The 19303-nt window shown below is 42.9% G+C and overlaps 1 protein-coding gene across 7 annotated transcripts in view; it reads left to right on the top strand.

Moving 5' to 3' along the window:
- The window catches only part of CACNA1I (calcium voltage-gated channel subunit alpha1 I), a 354183-nt gene that overhangs the window by 278902 nt on the left and 55978 nt on the right, over positions 1-19303 (top strand). For all 7 annotated transcript variants that reach the window (XM_083400406.1, XM_083400407.1, XM_083400408.1 and 4 more), the window contains 5 exons: positions 277-583; positions 3807-4213; positions 15411-15562; positions 17426-17611; positions 19180-19297. In XM_083400406.1, coding sequence (XP_083256532.1) covers positions 277-583; positions 3807-4213; positions 15411-15562; positions 17426-17611; positions 19180-19297 — 1170 coding nt within the window. The remainder of the gene's footprint in view (positions 1-276; positions 584-3806; positions 4214-15410; positions 15563-17425; positions 17612-19179; positions 19298-19303) is intronic.

The raw sequence follows: 19303 nt of genomic DNA, 5'->3' as shown, positions 1-19303 counted from the left end.
ATAATATGGGACCACAACCCAAGAAGACCTGTTTCTGTTGCCTGCCAACCTAATGCATCTTGATGACAGACTTGCAAACTTATTTTCAACCACTTTGGAGGTCTTTTGTCAAGTAGAAAAGCAGGATGTAAGATTTCCATAAAGGTAAATAATAAATATCCTTCTCCAGGAGGCAGCATTTCAACTGTGTCTGTACCTTTTTTCCCTTCCAGATTTTTGTTCCCCCGCCTCCTTCTAAATTCATGCTTTATGCCTCTCTTCTCCTCTGGTTCCTAGGTGGGCTCATTCTTCATGATCAACCTATGCCTGGTGGTCATTGCTACACAGTTTTCGGAGACCAAGCAGCGAGAGCACCAACTGATGCAGGAGCAGCGAGCACGGTACCTGTCCTCCAGCACCGTGGCCAGCTACATGGAACCAGGAGACTGCTATGAAGAAATCTTCCAATACGTCTGCCATATTGTACGCAAGGCCAAGCGCCGCACCCTTGGCTTCTACAACAGCCTGCAGGATCGGCGCCTGGGCCGAACGGAGCCGAGCGCTGCCAAGAGGAGCATGAATGGGAAAGACCAGAGGCGATACAGTAAGATTTGTGAGACCAAGTCAGCAGAATGATGGTGGTAGGGGAAGAGAGAGGAAATAAGTGATTGATAAGACCATACATATGAATCAGAGTGCTTAAAACACATGACCCACTATGCTAATAGAAAACACTGTGTGGTAGGTACAGAGATGGCAATGCTAATGGAAAACTCTTACGTAGTTGCCATAGAGGATAAGGCAGTACACTGGACAAACTCTGAGTAGAATCTGTTGGTGAGAGATTTGTTCATTGATTTAATCAAGGGTGCATCAGATCTTCAGGTTGAGAAAAATAGCCCCTTTTGTAGGTCAGAAAAATTGCTTTAAGATAATATGAGGCAGGGAAATGGAAACACATTTGCAGAAACTGATTTTACAATAAAGAGGATTAGACTTTACTGACCATTAAAACCGAGGTAATCTAGCATTTTTAAGGAGGACAGGCCTGCAGTAAAGCTCAGTGGCAAAATCTACGCAGGAGGACATTTTGAACGGCTTATTTGTTGAATATAAAAAAATACATTTTAAATCATTTGTGGCATGGAAAGCAAGCCATGGTCCTGTAAAATTATCCTGGAGGGCACCCAAAAGTTTGCAGTAACCAACAGTTCTTTCTACTGATAGCTTCAGTGGCTTCAGCACAGTTGAGTCTCAGACATTTTAAAATGTAATTTAATATTTTAAAATGATGCCACATCACTCAGATGTTACTTGAATTCTTGGGCTATCCTGGGCCTTATCTGGCTCCAGAAATACAGCTCTCCAACCATGCCAACTAATGAACCACCCTTTACTGGGATTCTTACATACACATCTTTCCTGCCATTGTTGGGCTCCCTTTCCTGTTGGCCTCCTGATCCTTTCTTGTCTATGGCATCACACCTCTGTGCTTCCTGAAGGATTCATTCCAAGATGACATTGCAAAAGGAATGCCTCTGCCACAGCAGTAAGCCCATCTGTGGACCCAGGAGCACCTAACAGTAAAGGAACTCAGGCTGTAGGTAAATGCTGTACTTGAACATGCATTTCTAGCCTGAGAACAGCAACATTCAAAGCTACATTTTAGTGCTTAACTTTCCATCAAGGTGAATTTAGCAGGGAAGAGGATAAAGCAAAGAAATCGCTTTTTCTTCCAGACCTGCAATCTCTGGCTTTCTAATGATGAGAGAGCATTTTATCACCTAGAGGTGATGATTTCTTTCTGCATGACCACTCCTGCTCTGATGTTCTGTCCTCATTCTAAAAGAAAACTTGCACACTTTTACGGCGGTATGTTAGGAATAATAATAGTGCTGAGATTCATAAGGGAGTGAGTTCGGAATAGCAAACTCTGGTTTTCGCTTCCTAAGCCCTTTGTGAATCAAACTCAAACATCAAACCCTAACCAAAGTTTGGGCCTGGTTTTAATGAGCTCATCCTGGTACCAGGCCTCTCCACAAACCACCACAGCTGCCCACTTCCCTTTCCAACCCAAACTCCATGGTGCCAATTGAGGCAGCAATGGAGTTGTGCCATCTTGTGACTCATTCATAAGTTTGTGGAGAAAAGAAGGGGACATGGGGGTGTGTGTTTATTTGGAGGTTGAGGCCTTCAAACCCAATTATGTTTCTGATGACATCATCATCCGTGTGATTCAGCCGAAACTTTGGAATGGGCTTGGAGTGGGGGGAAGGACTTTTCTGACATGAGGAGAACGTTTTACCCCAAATCCTTTCCAAATCAAGCTATAAGGAGCTCACCAATCACTACTGGAAACTAAAGGCACATTTCTCAGATAACTGCATCTGTCTTTCAATGCCACTCCCTGTAGCTGAATATCTAAAGACTGTTGGATTTGATAAATAAATGGGGGGGGGGTGTCTTAGTTACTGCTTGATCATATGAAGCTACCTTATACTGAGGGCCAAATTGGATGCAATGCTAAATAATTGTTTACAGTAATATACTGTACATGTATTTTTAATAGCAGCTGATATTTCTTGGGATTGCAGAACACAGGAAGGGGAAATTTAATTCTTTCCTCCCCTACTGTGGTCCTGAGTTTAAAAAAAACAAAAAGCAAGCCCACCTCTGAAGCTGATATATGTATTGGGAGGAAATCCCATGTTGTTGCCAGTATCAAAGCATACAGCAGCTTCAAAGGAGCAAACTGTATTTTTAACAAACGCATTTTATGTCTCAACTAGTTTGGCCCTGAGTCATGCCATTGATCCATCTAGCTCAAAATTACCTATTATTGAGAGGTGCCGGGGGACGTTTACATGCAAAGCACGTGCTCTGCCACTCAACTTTGACCCCTCTCTAGATCCCACAAGATTACTTTGGTTATAAGAACAGCTCAACTGCCAATGCAAGCTAAAGAGGTTTCCTCAGCTTGTCAAATCAGATCAGCCTGTCCAGTTTTGCTCCACTTTGCCAGGATGAACCTGCACACTCAGCAGGAAGTTGCAGCCAAGCCTAGTTTCCTTACTTGTGCTTCTGATGAACTGGTTGCCTTCACACTTTGCATATTCAGGTATAAAGTATCTTAGCTTTACATCTTTTTAAAAAAGTGTGGCATGACCTGTAGGAGCATGAAGTTGTGCATTCTCGCCTGTTTCTGCTAACTTTTCATGCGGTGAGGAACAGAGGGGCAAACAAGTCTGTGCTTCTAGCTTGAAATCAGCATAACTTTTTGAGCAAGTTTGGACTGTTTTATACTTTCTCTTCATGTTGTTGTTCTTTCTACAGATATAACAGGTAACACTGCCATTAAGTAAAAACTCAGCAGTTCTGATGAACACAGGCAAGGACCTTTTCAGCCATACGTTCTGCCAGCAAAATGATTTATTTAAGTGATAACTAGGGGATCATAGATTTGAAGGACAGAAGAAGCTTTGATATTTTTCTTTTTTTCACCTCTGAGATAACACATGCCATGGCCTCTTATTTAGTGATTCCTGCAGTCTGGAGAATTATCCTACCCCTACTACAGAGCTGAACACAATTGAGTCTAATCTATTGTAGCTGAAGTAGAGCATGTCTCTGAGAGACAAACAATCTCCATTAAAGTCTCTTGGTGATGATGAGCCTAACACTTCCCTTGGCAGACGGTTCCAGGGCTTAATTTCCTTCATGCTTAAAGTGGCTAGCAATACAGTTTAGGACCTGTTTTGCCTAACAGATGCGGAAATGTAGCACTGCTTTCCCCTTAAATTTGACCCCTGTGTTTATTATTCCCCAAGGACGTTGCCGAAAGCACAACTGTGTTGATTATGTGCCACAAGGCCTTGGCCAACCGATTGCCATGACTTTGACGTCTGACCCCAGCAACTGCCCAAGATGTCACAAGGCCCAGCGGGAAGCAGCCCGGAGACTCTCCGTACTTGAGAGCGCCGATTCAGATCAGGAAGAGGGAAGAGGACCCAGTGAAGAGGAGGGAGATGGAAGAAAAGAAAGCACCGGGACTACAGACCTGGAGAAAGAGGAGGAGGATGGAGAGGAAGGTGGACAGCTGGCTCTCTGGAGTGACGTGTGGCAAGAAGTCAGGGTTAAACTGAGGGGAATTGTGGAGAGCAAATACTTCAACCGTGGGATCATGATCGCCATCCTTGTGAACACCATCAGCATGGGCATTGAGCACCATGAACAGGTAGCTAGACTGGTGGGCAGTGAACAATAAATTAACTTAGCAGTCTGAGGTGATACTGTGTACCTGGAAAGTATGGCTGTTATCTAGCATGTTGTGATTGTTGGGGCATCAACACAACAATGTTCAAGTGAGGTTACTCTTTCTGTAGGGAATTTGGGGGGGCCTAGGAGCTGGTAGATAGTTTGTCATTTAAGGACCTACATATATAATCAAACAGCACCTGGACAAGGCACCTGTATCTGCCATGTTCCCTTAGAGCTTCTATGATTATATCTTGTGCACAGCTCTATACTAGGCTTGCACATCTTCCCCACCCCACAAGAAAGTATGGGAGGAAAACCCAATTGGAGGCTTTGCAGTAGCAATAGTGCTCCTGTGAACTGAGGCCAGGGTCTGAAGACCAAACGGCACCTATGCAAATCTGGCACCTATGCAAATGGAATGGGAGAGATTTGCTCTAGGTTGGCTGAGGAAGATGTAGCCTATAAAAAAACATAAGTAGCTCTGCTGGCTCATTGCAAGGCAGGGGAGATGCTAAAGCCATGCTAGAATACTACATTTGTTAGGCCAAACCAATATGTCACAAAGACATGAGCAAGCTTTTGAGTTCCTCCAAACATCTTCAGACTGGATATTTAGAAAATTATTTGTTGGGTGAGTGTAGTAAAAAAAAAAAATAGTTCTTGATGCTAAAGCCCCAGAGTCTGCAGTTTGTAACAGTCTTTTAAGGTGGTGTAATTGCATATTAGCCTCTGGTAAGTGTTTTGCAGATTACAGGTTGTACCAAGAACTGCTGGGATCAAGAAAAAATAATAGACATACCCCCATTTAAACAAAAATGAAATAAAGCGGTTAATCAATTCATTCTCAGTCCTGGAAACAACTCTGCGACGTTTGGGTTGGTTCCTAATAAAGGTGTTACCCACTGTGGTTTGGGGGCAGAAATAGCTGGTAAGCCCACCGGGCAACAAGTGTCTGTGTTCACTAAATGAATGAATGGGGAGGGGGATTAATAGGTGAAGTAACCATCTGAAGTGCATTCCACCTCCTTTTGCTTCTGCCCACAGTCATTTCCTTGTTCTATATCTCCCTTTCAGTTCCTGCTCTCTCTTTTTGGGAAGAGCCATAGCCTAGTGGCAGAGCAACTGCTTTGTATGCAGAAAGTTCCAAGTTCAATTCCTGGCATCTCCTTGTAGGGCTGGGAGAGATTCCCTATCTGAAAACATGGAGAAGCGCTGCTGGTAACAATACTGATCTAGACAAACCAACAGAGCTTCCTACCTTTTTCTCCCTTTTATTTCTGTCCCTTTCCTTGTCCTCCTCCATTTATGCTCCATTCAGCTGATCTCTCTCTGTGTGCGTGTTCCTGTTTTTGCCAACTCTCCGCTCCCACTATCTTCCTCTCTTTCGGTCTCATTTCTCCCCTCATTAGCTAACTGAATCCTTAGTCTATTTGGTTTAGTTTAATACAGCCTCTGGGGACAGCGCAGGCACTTCACCCACCGCTCAAATCAAATCCATCCGTTTGCCAGTCTTTCCAGCTTAATTAAGAGACACACAAGCACAGCCCGTTTCTACAGAGGTACAAGGGAATCCGGTGAGCCCTGTGCGGATGGAGCTCAAGGAACCCTCTCAAGGGGCAGCAGGGGCAGAAACTCTCCTTTTAATCTGAAACTGTGCTAAAGAATAGATCAAAATAGAAAAGGCAAATGTCTGGGCACAAATGAGGCTCTCTGAACTGTCACAGAGGAATCAGCTACACATAATATTGAGCAGGGTTATAACCTAAAAGGCAGCTGTGCCAGACCTCAGATGTTTGTACTGACAACCTGCCGCTCAAAGCCTGCATGGACCGCTGCTGTCGTGTGGCAGTCTTGTCTTTTGTATAGCATCTTGTCTAGCCAAAGTGATTCACTCTGTTGGGTGGAGCTGCAACACCAGATTGCTTTCAGTGGAGCTACTTCTGCTTTTAGGTTTGGGGAAGGAGGGTGAGGCAGCGAGGAGGTCAGTTGCATCACCAGAGCCAATCCAACCTTGTCCCTTCCAGTAAGCAGCTGATGGGAGGCCAGGTGTGCAATGGTACCCCTCCCGCCTGCTACTATTGATGTATGCAGTAGGAATGGCAGAGGATCCAGCTTTCAAGGCGCATACAAGGAAACTCAGATATTTGTGTTAGAATTGTGACAATTCCAGTGGTCATTCTGTTTGTAACAGGACATTTTCAGGCCTTGATGTTGTAAAGATTTTGTTTCAAAAATTGAAAACCTAAGGGGTTTCCAAAGAGGGGTTGCAATGTACAGGAATTATTAGAGTAGTGATTGCTGTAGCTGTTCTTATTTGGAAAGTGCTTCGGCACTCGGTGCAGCACAACAATTGAATTAAAAGAACAAATGCTACCCACAGGCTTACACTCTGAACTGTGAAGCCAGTAAAATAATTTCCTAATCTATTGGTGTTATTTTTAATCTCTCAGGATTTTTCTTCCATTTTCCCCCAAGGGCTGATGCCACATTTTCACATCACATAGAGAACACATTGTAGTTTTGGCCTCAGCTAAGTTCATGAAAACAATTTGCAACTTATGTTAATTGCAGGCAATTAATTCATGCAAATTAGTTTTGTTCCTCCGCATGAAATATTCCCTCAGTAGCCGCACCCTGATGTCTGTAGAAAGTTAATAATGTGGCATTTTAAATCAACATTATACATTATAGCTTTGTAGAAAATAATTATATTTCTGTGTTTACAACTGCAAAGAATCTGCATTATGAATGTCCAGTTGCTCATCAGAAGGCATGGTCGCCTTCGCACAACGTGGCCTCTTCTGCATAAAAACAGTTTTTCACCGAACTCGGGTGATCTGTATTTGTTGATGCATGTTGGTGTGCTTTGTGGACAGCACATTGTATCAAGATAGTGAGAGATGACCAACCCTTGCTCAGCATTCCTGACATAGGTGACAAGCCTAGCCCCATTTACCTGAAAGTAAACCCCACCAAATTCAATGGGACTTCTGTGTAGATGTAGTTAGGATTGCCATGTAACATACTCTCTGGAATGTTGGTTGATCTGAAGTGCTTGTGAAATATGTGTTTCAGTGTAGTCAGAAGAGGGAGGAACTGGCAATGTAGTTGCAGACTGATGGTCCTGTGGAGATCCTGTGATCTGCCTCAATGAAGCTGGAGCTTTGCTGTGAGCAGTTCTGTGGACAGTGAAAGAGAGAGCAGAAGGTAGTGCATGTGGGCAGATGGAATACTATCTGAGTGGGTATAAAATGAGGGTGAGGTCAAAGGTCAGGAGGAAGTTGTCATCTCCATGTTTGACAAGTGAGGCAACCTGATGTGAGCAGCAGGAAACAAACTGACAGGGGTCTGTTTCCTCTTACCAAGGCCTGTCAGGGAACTTGGCACCTACTGCTTAGTGGGGGCCAAGTTAATTCCAGGATAAGAAAGACTGCTACCAGGTCCTGCATACAACAACTTTCTGTACATCCACACAGCTAAAAAGAGCCCCCTAGCTTCTTCTTAACAATAGATGAACCTGTCAATATTGGTTTCTCTCAGTTTCTCATTTTTCCAATCTTGAATTCAGGTCTCACATTTCTGCATCAGTTTGCAGATTCCGCCCCCTCCCCCCGCCAAAGCAGTCCTTCTGAGAATTCATCAGGACATTTTACCAAATACAGGCACCCTCCCACTTACACATGATTGACTCGTGTGCAACCACATATATGTGTGACGCCAGGAAAATAAATAAGTTTGTTTTTTTTCCAAATCCAGAAATGGTGGGAGAGGGTTGGAGAGTCCTCATAGCTCGCAAGGAGACCCTCCCCAGAGCCCAAAGAGGACATCAGTGAGGGCAGAGGAAGACCCAAAGAGACCTGAGGTGCAGTGAGGCTTTGTTTTGGCTGCTCAGCCTCCCTGCCTAACAGCTGACATGCGGGGTAGCACAGCAGCAGCAGCAACTTTCTTGCTCATTCTTGAGGCAGCCCCATAGCTTCAACTACAGATATTTTGGTCTGGATTGGGGAGAGAGTGGGAGAGAGAGCTGGAGAGTGGGGGGGTGGATGGGTGTTTGGAGGCCTTTTATATGGTGCTCCCCAGTTTACATGATTTCAGTTACGCGTGCAGGGGCCTAGAACATAACCCCCTGTGTAAGTGGGCTGTATACAAATGTTTGAATACTCAGAAACACAGTTTTGCAAAGAAGTTTTTGGTAATGGATTTTTGGTGTATTATTTTCACTATGTTATGTTATGCACACTTTATCATTAATTTACCCTAGTATATGCATTTTTGTATAAATTACTTAGCTGTAGAACTGCATTGCAAAATTCAGAGGAATGCAAATTTCAAAGGATGGTTGTGATTTGGTTCACATATTGTTTCAGAAATTGTGAATTAGGTAGTTTGACCCTTAAATGTGATGTGAATCAAATTTCTCCTCCATCCTTAGTTTCTTTTTTTCTTTTTAGTTTTAAAAACAAAACAAAACTATACGCAACAATGATCAAAGGGCAATCCCAACCATCATTAGTTTCATTGCTTTTCTGTGAAAGCTGGACGGGATGGCAGTTGAATGTGGGAAATACCATTCTCCTTCCCCCCTCTTCCCCCCCCCCCAATATGGATGATGATAACCCACATTTGCTGACTAACCTGCCCACAGTCTTGCTTTCTGTTTATGGAATATTCATAGCACAGAATTGGCTGTGAATCAGACAGTGTGGGCATAGCCTTTTAAGAGGGCCCTGGTTGATTAGAACCTCTGCTTTGTATAATAAGCACTAATGTAGCCACCTCATTCTTAAAAATAATGATGCCCAGCTCAGAGGAGGCCTGCATAAAAACATAAATCATTTTTTAAAAAGAAAGCTCTGACATAAAAGAAAAATTAAAGAAGCTGAGTAGTTATCACTTTGATTGGCAACGACTAAGGGCAAAGAACAATCAGTATAATCATCTACTAGTATTCAAATATTATAAACACATGACTTATATGATGGAGAGGTTATCCAAGAGCCATGTAGCTAAAGGGAGATTTTGGCGTGAGTTACTTCATTTAAATTTTACATAAGCTTGAGTTAATGTACTGTTTAGGACTATTTATAGAATAACCATCAGAACATAACAACAGTATGTGCTAAGACCTCTGGAAAGGGTTTAATTTGAGCCAGTATTGCCACAGCTTAACTTCAGAATATTTTTAAAATCAGTGCCGTGACTCAGCCCTGGAAAGTATGAAGTAATAATAAAGATGAGCTAATGTAGTGTAGATATGACTTTACTCTCTTTTTAGGTCAGATGTGAGGAACTTGTGGCCTTCCGTATGTTGTTGGACTCCAACTCCCATCATCCCTGACCACTGGTCATGCTTGCTGCGGTTGATGGGAGTCAGAATCTAACAACTTCTGCAGAACCGCAGGTTCTCCACTCCTGTCTTGTATCAACCTGCCCCATCACAATAGCCAAAAGAAAGTACTTCTTTATACAACACATAATAGGTTTGTCAACCTCCTTGTCACTGGGAATAGTGATGGCCACTTCCTTTAGGACAAATTTATGGAGCACAGGTCTATCAATGAATTAACTTCATAACAGCTAAGTATGCCTCTGAATATTGCTTACATTTCATGCCTGCCATTGTACATGGTTCGCCTCCTGCCCGTTTCTAATCTCACAGCAACCTTGTGGGATTGGTTAGGCTGACAGCTGGCTCAAGATCCAAAGTGAGTCAGTTCCACTGAACTCAGTTGAGCTAGCCCCTGATTGCACTGTAAGTGAGGTCTGTGGTTGAGCAGGAAAACCGAATCTCCCTCACCACCGCTTGTTCCCTTCCCTCATAGAAACCTTGTGAGATACTTTGGTCCAACAGCTGGTGTGAAACCGCCAAGTTTGTGCTGACCATCATTCCTCCCACTCCTGCAACTTTGTTAAACACCCCCAACAAGGTGTCTAGTTTGGGCTTCATATATCATCCTCACCGTTGTTTGTTTTGTATGCCAGAGTCCTTTGAGGGAAGTCATGTGCTTTAGTTGTATTGCATGTCTGCAGCCTCCCCTGCCTTCATTATTTCCCCATCCTAATAATTTGCTTCTGACTTCCTCTTTGCTTTGCCTTTTCATTGTGTCTCTGGCTCTCTGTGTTCTGTTTTGTATTTTCCCTTCCACTCAGGAATGTGGAATTGTTAGAAGTTTTGCCTTTCCCCAGCCGTTCCTCCCCTGTCTCCCTCTCCTACGCTCTTCCTTTCTTACCCAACTCCCTAGGTGGAACCATTCCCTGGGGTGAGTGATGGCCCATTAGAAAAAGATTAGCAGATGTGCACTTGACTAGTGAAACAGATGTCAGGGAGGAAAGGAGAGTGAGCGGGAACAGGTGACCTTTTCGGTAAGAGACAGACAAGGATGACTTTTAAAGCATCAGTTCCTCACGAAGGCACAGAAGGCGTGAGAGAGAGAACACGTCAGCAGGAGCAAGGAAGACAATTCACCATTATATCATGATGCTACATTACATTTCTCATTATCACTGACATAATCTGTTCAGTTTGGGCTGGAATTGGTATTTTTGCTTTTTCAGGTTTCTGCCAAAGACTCTTCGGGCAGATTTGCTTGTGCAGCTCTGAGCTTATTTTCATCACCGTTGTGCTTGCCCCCATACAGACAAGCGCACATCTAAATAGGACAGGCCTGGTATCTGCCAAAAATAGGCGTATCTTTAATCCACTTGGATGTGCGCTCGTCTCTGCGGTGGGGAGCTTCATGGAAATGAGCATTAGACTACAAATAGAAGTTTCCCCCTATAACCTTTCTGCAGAATACATTTTCAGCAAAGTAAATATGCACTTGTTAATGTTACATATTTGTCTTATGCAAGCCACACGTCTCCCCTCAATACCCCTTCTGTGGAGACTGCATTTCCCACACTTTGTCTGTGTGCTATGTTTTGTGCTTGCAATAAGTTCCCCATACAGCGCCTCCATTGCAATTTCTATTTGGGAGACTTGTCGGAGTGGTTCTGTGCGATATCTTTGACATTTTTAGTGTCATTGCTTGAACATTTGGGTGTGTTTATTGAGTGACTGTATGCAGGAATTCCACCATGTGCAACTCTAGTACCATGTGCAGGAATGAATGAAGTGGATGGATATTAGGAAAGCTGCTCCTCACCTCTTCCCCCCCCCCCACTGCCCTGCCATGTCAAAAACCACTACTTTTTGTGAAACAAGGTGAGGTCTTTAGTTTCACTCTCCCACTCACTCAGCATTTTATTTCTTTGTGAGATACTCCATTTGAACATTGAGATTAGAATGAAATATGCTAGTCATATTCAGGGCGCAATTCTGTGCCTCAGGTTTCACATCTCTCATCTATTTTAGATGAAGGGGGAGGAAAATGCAAGCGCCATAGACCTCTCCTCAGAAAGGCAAGGAAAAATGTAAACCACACCACAATGCGATTTAGAAATTAAAGCGTTCACAGTGAGGCAGGTTATGTCTATTTTTACAAAACAAGTTTCTGTCCTGCTCAATCCTCACTCGTATTTTCTTCTAGCGTCTCCTCCCCCCAACTCAACATTTTCAGAAGTGGGTAGTGGTAGTAAAATGCAAAATATATTCTAATGTGATATCTGCCTTGGAGAGTGATAGGTTGAAATTACAGTTGGCGTTCCTTCATGTCCAGGATAAACATACAAATTTTAGGACAGCATCCTATTTTCAACCTGCCTCAGAACACATATTGCAAAAAGCTGCTATCTTCCACACCAGCTTGCGGGAGTTTTACACAGAGGCTTATTGAATGATCCAAAATGTTCTTGTTCTGCCTGATTCTTCAGCTCAGGAAATGAAAAGTAGATGATGATAATGATGATGATAATTTATTTATACCCCGCCAATCTGGCAGAGTTTCCCCAGCCACTCTGGGTGGCTCCCATTCGAATATTAAAAACAATACAGCATTAAACATTAAAAATTTCCCTAAACAGGGCTGCCTTCAGATGTCTTTTAAAAGTAGGATAGTTGCTTATTTCCTTGAAATCTGATGGGAGGGCATTCCACAGGGCAGGCGCCACTACTGAGAAGGCCCTCTGCCTGGTTCCCTGTAACCTCACTTCTCGCAGTGAGGGAACCGCCAGAAGGCCCTCGGTGCTGAACCTCAGTGTCCAGGCTGAACAATTGGGGTGAAGATGCTCCTTCAGGTATACAGGACTGCAGCCGTTTAGGGCTTTAAAGGTCAGCACCAACACTTTGAATTGTGCTTGGAAACATACTGGGAGCCAATGCAGATCTCAGGACCGGTGTTATATGGTAGAGATGGTAAAAGTAGAGATAAATAAGGGGAGGGATTTCCACTTCCTTCTGAAATTACCGTCTGTCTTTTCTTCACCCTACAATACAGGTTTTTAAGTTATGAGGGAAGACCCTTAGAAGTTAATCCTATGCAGATTGACTCCAAAGTAAATTCTGCTTCCCTGGGGCTTACTACAGTGTGCATAGTCTTATCCTACAAACACTTACTCTTCCTTCTGTGTGAAGATGCACAAGATCACTCTGTTAGTTTTTACGTTCCATCTTTTGCCTTTTAGCACTTGCATTATTAGTCAAACATAATTATGGGTGGAAATAGAGGCCTTGTTTCTCCCATTCTGTCTTTACTTTTTTCACTTAGGGAAACTGGCAGCTTTAATAAAGAATCATCTGGCATGGGAAAGGTGTGCAGTTGTTGTTGTTTCCCGCTTCTCATTGTGTTGAAATTAGCGTGAAGTCACTGATCCCGAGAAAGTGTGGGGATGAATTAGTAGGCTGTGGAGAGAGAAGGGTTTTGCTTTTTCAGAATACAGGAGGGAGGGGATTTTTTTGGACAGCAGTTGTCAAAACCACTTGGTGCGAGTGAACAGATGATTATGTGGGACAAAGCGCTCAGGAACTGGGATGGGAACTCAGGAGAAAGCATCGGAGGGCAGGTGGTTGAAGTCTATTCATTCAATCACTTATTTGTGGCTCGCACACATATACACACGCATATGAACGAAGCAGAACTGTATTTTTCTGGCTTAGTGAGTGGATGTTATTTGCAAGGTCCAAGAAGACCACAAAGGACCCGAGTGAAACCCTGATACCGCATGCATCCAAGGCTGAATCATTTGCTTCAAGCCTTTTTCTCACCACAAACATCCCAAGGAGTAGTAGCATCATGCCACCAGTTTTCTTGACATGCTTGTTCTGTATGCAACATATACAAGATAGAAGTGACATGATTGGCTGCGTACTCGATTTATGGTGGAATTGTGTTATAGCCTAAGTGTGTGCTTGAGCGCAAAGCATAACAAGCTCCCCTTCGATAAAATACATTCCAAGATATCTACATATTCCATTGGGTAATTAATGAGACAGCAGCCAAGAGAGAGAGAGAGAGAGAGAGAGAGAGATGAGAGAAGATTAGCAGAACAAGGCCTAGCAAGCTGCTACTAGAAGAACAGGGGTATAAAAAGGGACTGGGGGTGGGAAGCTGAAAACACCGAGAAAAGAAGAAAGGAAGGATAGAGGAAAGTTTTGTTTGAAAATATGCATTATTGCAAATGGAGAAGAAGTCTCAAAATAACTGGGGTGAGTGTTATTTTTCATTTCCAAAAATTGATTGATTGATTAATTGACTTTTGCATTAAGGGAAATGTTAATAATAATAATAATAATAATAATAATAATAATAATAATAATAATTTATTTATACCCCACCTATTTGGCTGGGTTTCCACAGCCACTCTGGGCGGCTTCCAACAAAATATTAAAATACAATAGTCCTTCAGATATTAAAAGCTTCCCTAAACAGGGCTGCCTTCAGATGTCTTCTAAAAGCCTGGTAGTTGTTTTTTCCTTTGACATCTGGTGGGAGGGCATTCCACAGGGCGGGCGCCACTACTGAGAGGGCCCTCTGCCTGGTTCCCTGTAATTTCACTTCTCGCAGGGAGGGAACTGCCAGAAGGCCCTCAGCGCTGGACCTCAGTGTCTGGGCAGAATGATGGGGGTGGAGACACTCCTTCAGGTATACTGGACCAAGGGCATTTAGGGTTTAATACAAAACAATTTTTAATAGAAATGTGCTAATTCATTTTAGAAAACAGCTGTAGTATACTATCATAGTCTGGTGCTAGTGCTCCAACACATGCCATGGATGGTGGAAGTGATAAGCATACCTTGTTGATGGTTTTTTTTAAAAAATAAGAAAAATAGAAAAGCAAGAGATTGAAATAGTTTGTGCCAATTAAGCAGATGAAAAAATATATATCCAATGATCATAAAGAACAACAAAGTTTGATGCAAAACAAAATTATTTGTAGAAAGACCACAAAAATGAAATTGTGTGCTTCTGTTGTCTGAATACAACCAAGTCCATAATAGAGCTATGTCTGGCAATCCAGCAGTGAATTCACTCTAAATTTTTATAGTCTAAGATCAACATTAGTAACATAGTAGTGTAATTCTATAGGAGGCAGATGAGGGCACTAGTACTATTAAGTCCCAAATATGCATACATTAAAATGAGAACATGGAACTTGCAGAAATAACTTATACCTTTCTCAGTACTGAGATGCAAATTTTACAGATAAGGTTTTTCAACATGTGTATAATGGCCTCAGTGCAAATGCCCTGAGGATCTTCAAAACAATTTCAAGTTCCCAGTTGGTATGCTGGTCCATAATCTGTATCACGTATCCTTATTCGTAAGGAACCAGCATTCAGTACAATATACATGGTATATTGTAAATCTCTATGGAACATCACAGTAATCCTCAATCTTCTTTGGAACACCAAATTGGCACATTAAGCTTCCTGCAATCTCATTTCTTCATTTCATAGGGTGAAGCTGTTCTTCACCCTAAAACAGCTACAATTTAAAAAACAGCAACAACCTGCAGTCCTGGAGACAGAACCAAAACAGAACATAAAGGAGTTAAGGTAAAAACTCGGGGATAACAAGTGAAACATCATGAAATATTGGGACATCACTGGGAGATGGTGGTTTTACAGACAGACATTTAACATGCAATTTAAAATAAAAAATAAAAAATGGAAAAGTTGCAAGAGTCTCTTCTCTACCCAGAGGCCCCATTTATTGTACACTAGGCAGAACAGTATGTGATAGAAAGTTTCCTAAATGACTTCTGATTTTATTTTATTTTATTTACTTCTCCTGCAGCCAGAAGAGCTGACTAATATTTTGGAAATCTGCAATGTTGTGTTTACCAGCATGTTTGCCCTAGAGATGATCTTGAAACTTGCTGCCTTTGGCCTCTTTGATTATCTTCGCAATCCTTACAACATCTATGACAGCATCATCGTCATCATCAGGTAAGGATAATCAAAGCCATGCATCAATGTATGAGAAGTAGTGTAAGAAAGATGGGTGAGGGTCAGTTTGGGGGCTGCCCAAGAAGTAAATGAAACTCATTCCAAGCAGTGTTCTGAGCAATGTTGGGTTGGGACAGCACATCTCAAGCCATTCTAGACTTTGGTGACGCCACTACTTTATATTAAACATTTTAATCAATAAAATGTGAGAGTCACTCAAAAAGGTAGTGCACATGACCAAGAGACCTGCCATTCTGGATTCTATTCTCAGCCTTTCCAACAGCTTTCCTTTGGATTCAGGACAATTCCTATTAACTTTGTAACTGTGATCCATTTTGCTGTATATAAAACTAAAAGTTTCATGGTTCTGCTTGCATAAATCAGTTAAACATGGTGGGGGGGTTAGTATTCAATTGTGTCCTACTCAGAAGAGACCCACTGAAACTAATGAACCAAAGTTATTCAGGTCCATTAACTTCAATGGACATTCCCTGAGTAGGACTGGTGTTAAATACCACCCACTGACCGATCATATAGCTCCACATGCATCCTTATAACTGTAAGAGAACCTTATGCCTAGATTCGCCATTCACTGCAACCGTCCATCAGTTTCTAAACACCCACCCTGTTCAGAGTACCATTTATACAGGAACAGAGGAAGCTGCCTTCTATCAGGTTTATTTAGCTCAGATGAATCTACTCTGACTTGTGACAACTCTACAGGGACACAAGGCTTTGCTTCCTCACATCTAGAGGAAATTATCCAGGAAGTTCCTGACTCTAGTTTTAAGAATCCTGGTGCTATGGCATCTGCTTCAGTCAGCTCCTCCCTGCCAGTTTCCAGTTTGGTGGTCCCCTGATCACCAGCTTCAGACTCAGACCCAGGAATCTTCTCTGGCTCCCTCACTGCTGGACTCTGGGGTCAAAACAGGCCCTTCATCATGCAGGTGGGCAGCTGCAGCTTCCTACTTCAGTCTTAGCACTCTAAAAGCTGCTCGCTCTGCAAGAGGTTTTGGCAGCAGGGAGAGAGATTGGCCATCAGCACCTCCCTACTTCCTACTTGCCAGGGTGCAGTGCACCTGAGAAGAGGGGAACTTGGTAGTGGTAGCCAGAAGATATTATTCAACTAGGTTTTACTCAGTGTAGACCTGCTGAAATTTATGAACAGGACTAAGGAAAGGAAAGAGCCCCTGCTTTCACCCTTGAGCAAAGCACCCCCAAAACCATTTACGATGTGTCTGTATGTTTTTTGAATTATGGCTCCATTGAAGGTTACCAAAACAGTTGCCACCTGCAAACATTGGGGGGGGGGCAGGGCAGTGAACTGGGGCTGCCGTTATGGCTAAGCTGTAGTTTTCACCCTTTGTTTCTTCCCTTCTGGTTCTTGAGGCTGGAAACAAGCTTTCGCTTCTGTGGAGCATCATAACATCTTTGTATAAAATGCTTTCAGGAGAGATCCTGAAGGAACCTGGAAGGAACCTGTTGAAATTGACTAAGGGAAGGATATGAGGGGAACATTAACTCCAAAGAACAAAGAATAACTCAGGAGTTATAAGCAAGTGTATTTTGTTCTCACCAAATTAATTCAGACAAACTTTGTATTTCTTACACATAGGGATATTTGGTTTATAGACACCAGTGCAATTGACAACAGAAATTATCTCCCTCCTTCCCGCTCTCTGGCAAACACAGTCTACCTGGATCTCAGTTAAAGATCACTCAAATAAAAGTTGCTTCGATTTATAATATTCACACTGTCATTCATCATCCTTTGGGATTCCTTTCTATTACTTTTCTCAAGGTCTCACTCTGGCCCTCCCTCCCCCTCCCTTATCTCTTGTTGCTTTTGTCCCTGTTTTGTAGCATCTGGGAGATCATAGGCCAAGCTGATGGTGGCCTGTCTGTGTTGAGGACATTCCGGCTACTGAGGGTGTTGAAGCTGGTGAGGTTCATGCCTGCCTTGCGGCGTCAGCTGGTGGTGCTCATGAAGACCATGGACAATGTCGCTACCTTCTGCATGCTCCTCATGCTGTTTATCTTTATATTCAGGTGAAAAGAGGGATTCCAGGGTGCAGGGACACTATCCAGAATAAGGTCCATTTTACTTGTTCAGTCACAAGAAAGGATGTTTGTTTGTTTGTTTGTTTGTTTGTTTGTTTGTTTGTTTGTTAAAACTTGCTGTGTTAAGGGGGGAAACACTTTTCAAGGCAGCTTTGCAAAACTCAAAACACAGGAAATTATTATTACACCACACACACACACACACACACCCCAGCAGTGCAGATCAGCTAAATGCAGACTTCTGTCTTCAGAGTTTTGTTTTGCTCAGCAGTGATAATGCCATGGGAAGGGAATTCCAAAAGTGTGGGGTCACCACTAACAAAGCCCCTGCCCATCACCACCAGCCTAATGGGTCTCACTGGTGGGCTGGTGAGCAAGGTCTCAGGTGCTGATGTTGATGTATTGGCTGTCTTTCAGATAACATAGTCCTAAACTAGTTAGGGTTTTACAGTATATGCTAAAACAAGCACCTTGAATTGGGCCTGGAAATGAAAAAGTAGCCAATGTAACTGATGCAGCATAGGTGTAATATGATCTGGATGTCTTAGCAGCCACATTCTGTGCCAGCAGCATTTTCCAAACAGTCTTTAAGGGCAGCCCCACACAGTTCATTACAGTAATATAACCTGGTTGTAAAAAGCCATGCATCGCTGTGGTTAGGTCAGGTTTCTCTAGCTAGGGCCACAGCTGCCAAACTAACCTAAACTGATAAAAAGCACCCTTGGCAACCAACATCACAACCAAAAGCACCAAGTCCAGGCTGTATTTAAAGGGAGAAAATTGTTGTGAACTCTCTCTGCTCTCTGTGCCTTCCTTTTGGGAGTCATGTGCAATTAAACACTGTTTCTGTGCCCTTAATGGAAAACAATGTGCAATAATGCCAGGATCTGAACAATTCAGGAAATCACCAATTAAAATGACAGTTCACAAAATCAAGATAAATGCAAAGTAGCTAGTCAGGAAACCCTGAACTGCTGCGCTAACAGAAATGTGCAGGTAGAGGAACAGACGTTCAAACCCTTTAAGTATGGGTTTTGCTGACAGTTACCCAGGGTTAACAACAGACAGAGCATTTTTTCCCTGAATAAAAAGGAAAACAAATTCATGGTGAACGAGCCTGGGATAAATGGGATTAGAACTAGTAATCTAAGTCGCAAATGAGTGACCCATGACCCAGCAATATGGTGGAGTCTGGGTTCTGCTACAGCCTCCAAACTGGAGTCTGAGGAAGGCAAGGCAGCCTCTTCCAGCCAGAGAGGCACTGGCATGACAGGTTCTCCTGGTGCTAGAATTCCTAATGAGGTAAGGACACCAAAGGCTGGTTCTGAGGGCAAATCCTCCTCTCAGTCCAAGATGTTCCCTATATCCATGACCTCTGCTTCTGGGGGTGAGGAGGCAGAGCTCTGGGTCTTGTGACAAGCCATATATGTATTGCCCCAGTTTCTTTAGTAGAAGGATAGGATACATATGTGGTAAATAAATAAGAACATTTCAATAATTAAAATTACAGCAGAAATGTGTTGATTTAAAAATAAAAAAACTGTTCTTTCCAACAGCATCCTGGGAATGCACATCTTTGGGTGTAAATTCAGCCTCAGGACTGACACAGGAGACACAGTCCCTGACCGGAAGAATTTTGACTCCCTACTTTGGGCTATTGTCACAGTGTTCCAGGTGAGA

This window comes from Podarcis tiliguerta (assembly GCF_965153285.1).
Source record: "Podarcis tiliguerta genome assembly, chromosome: 10".
NCBI classification, from domain to species: Eukaryota; Metazoa; Chordata; class Lepidosauria; order Squamata; family Lacertidae; genus Podarcis; species Podarcis tiliguerta.
The sequence above is the reverse complement of the archived record's forward strand: the minus strand, read 5'-3'. Positions and strand labels throughout refer to the sequence as shown.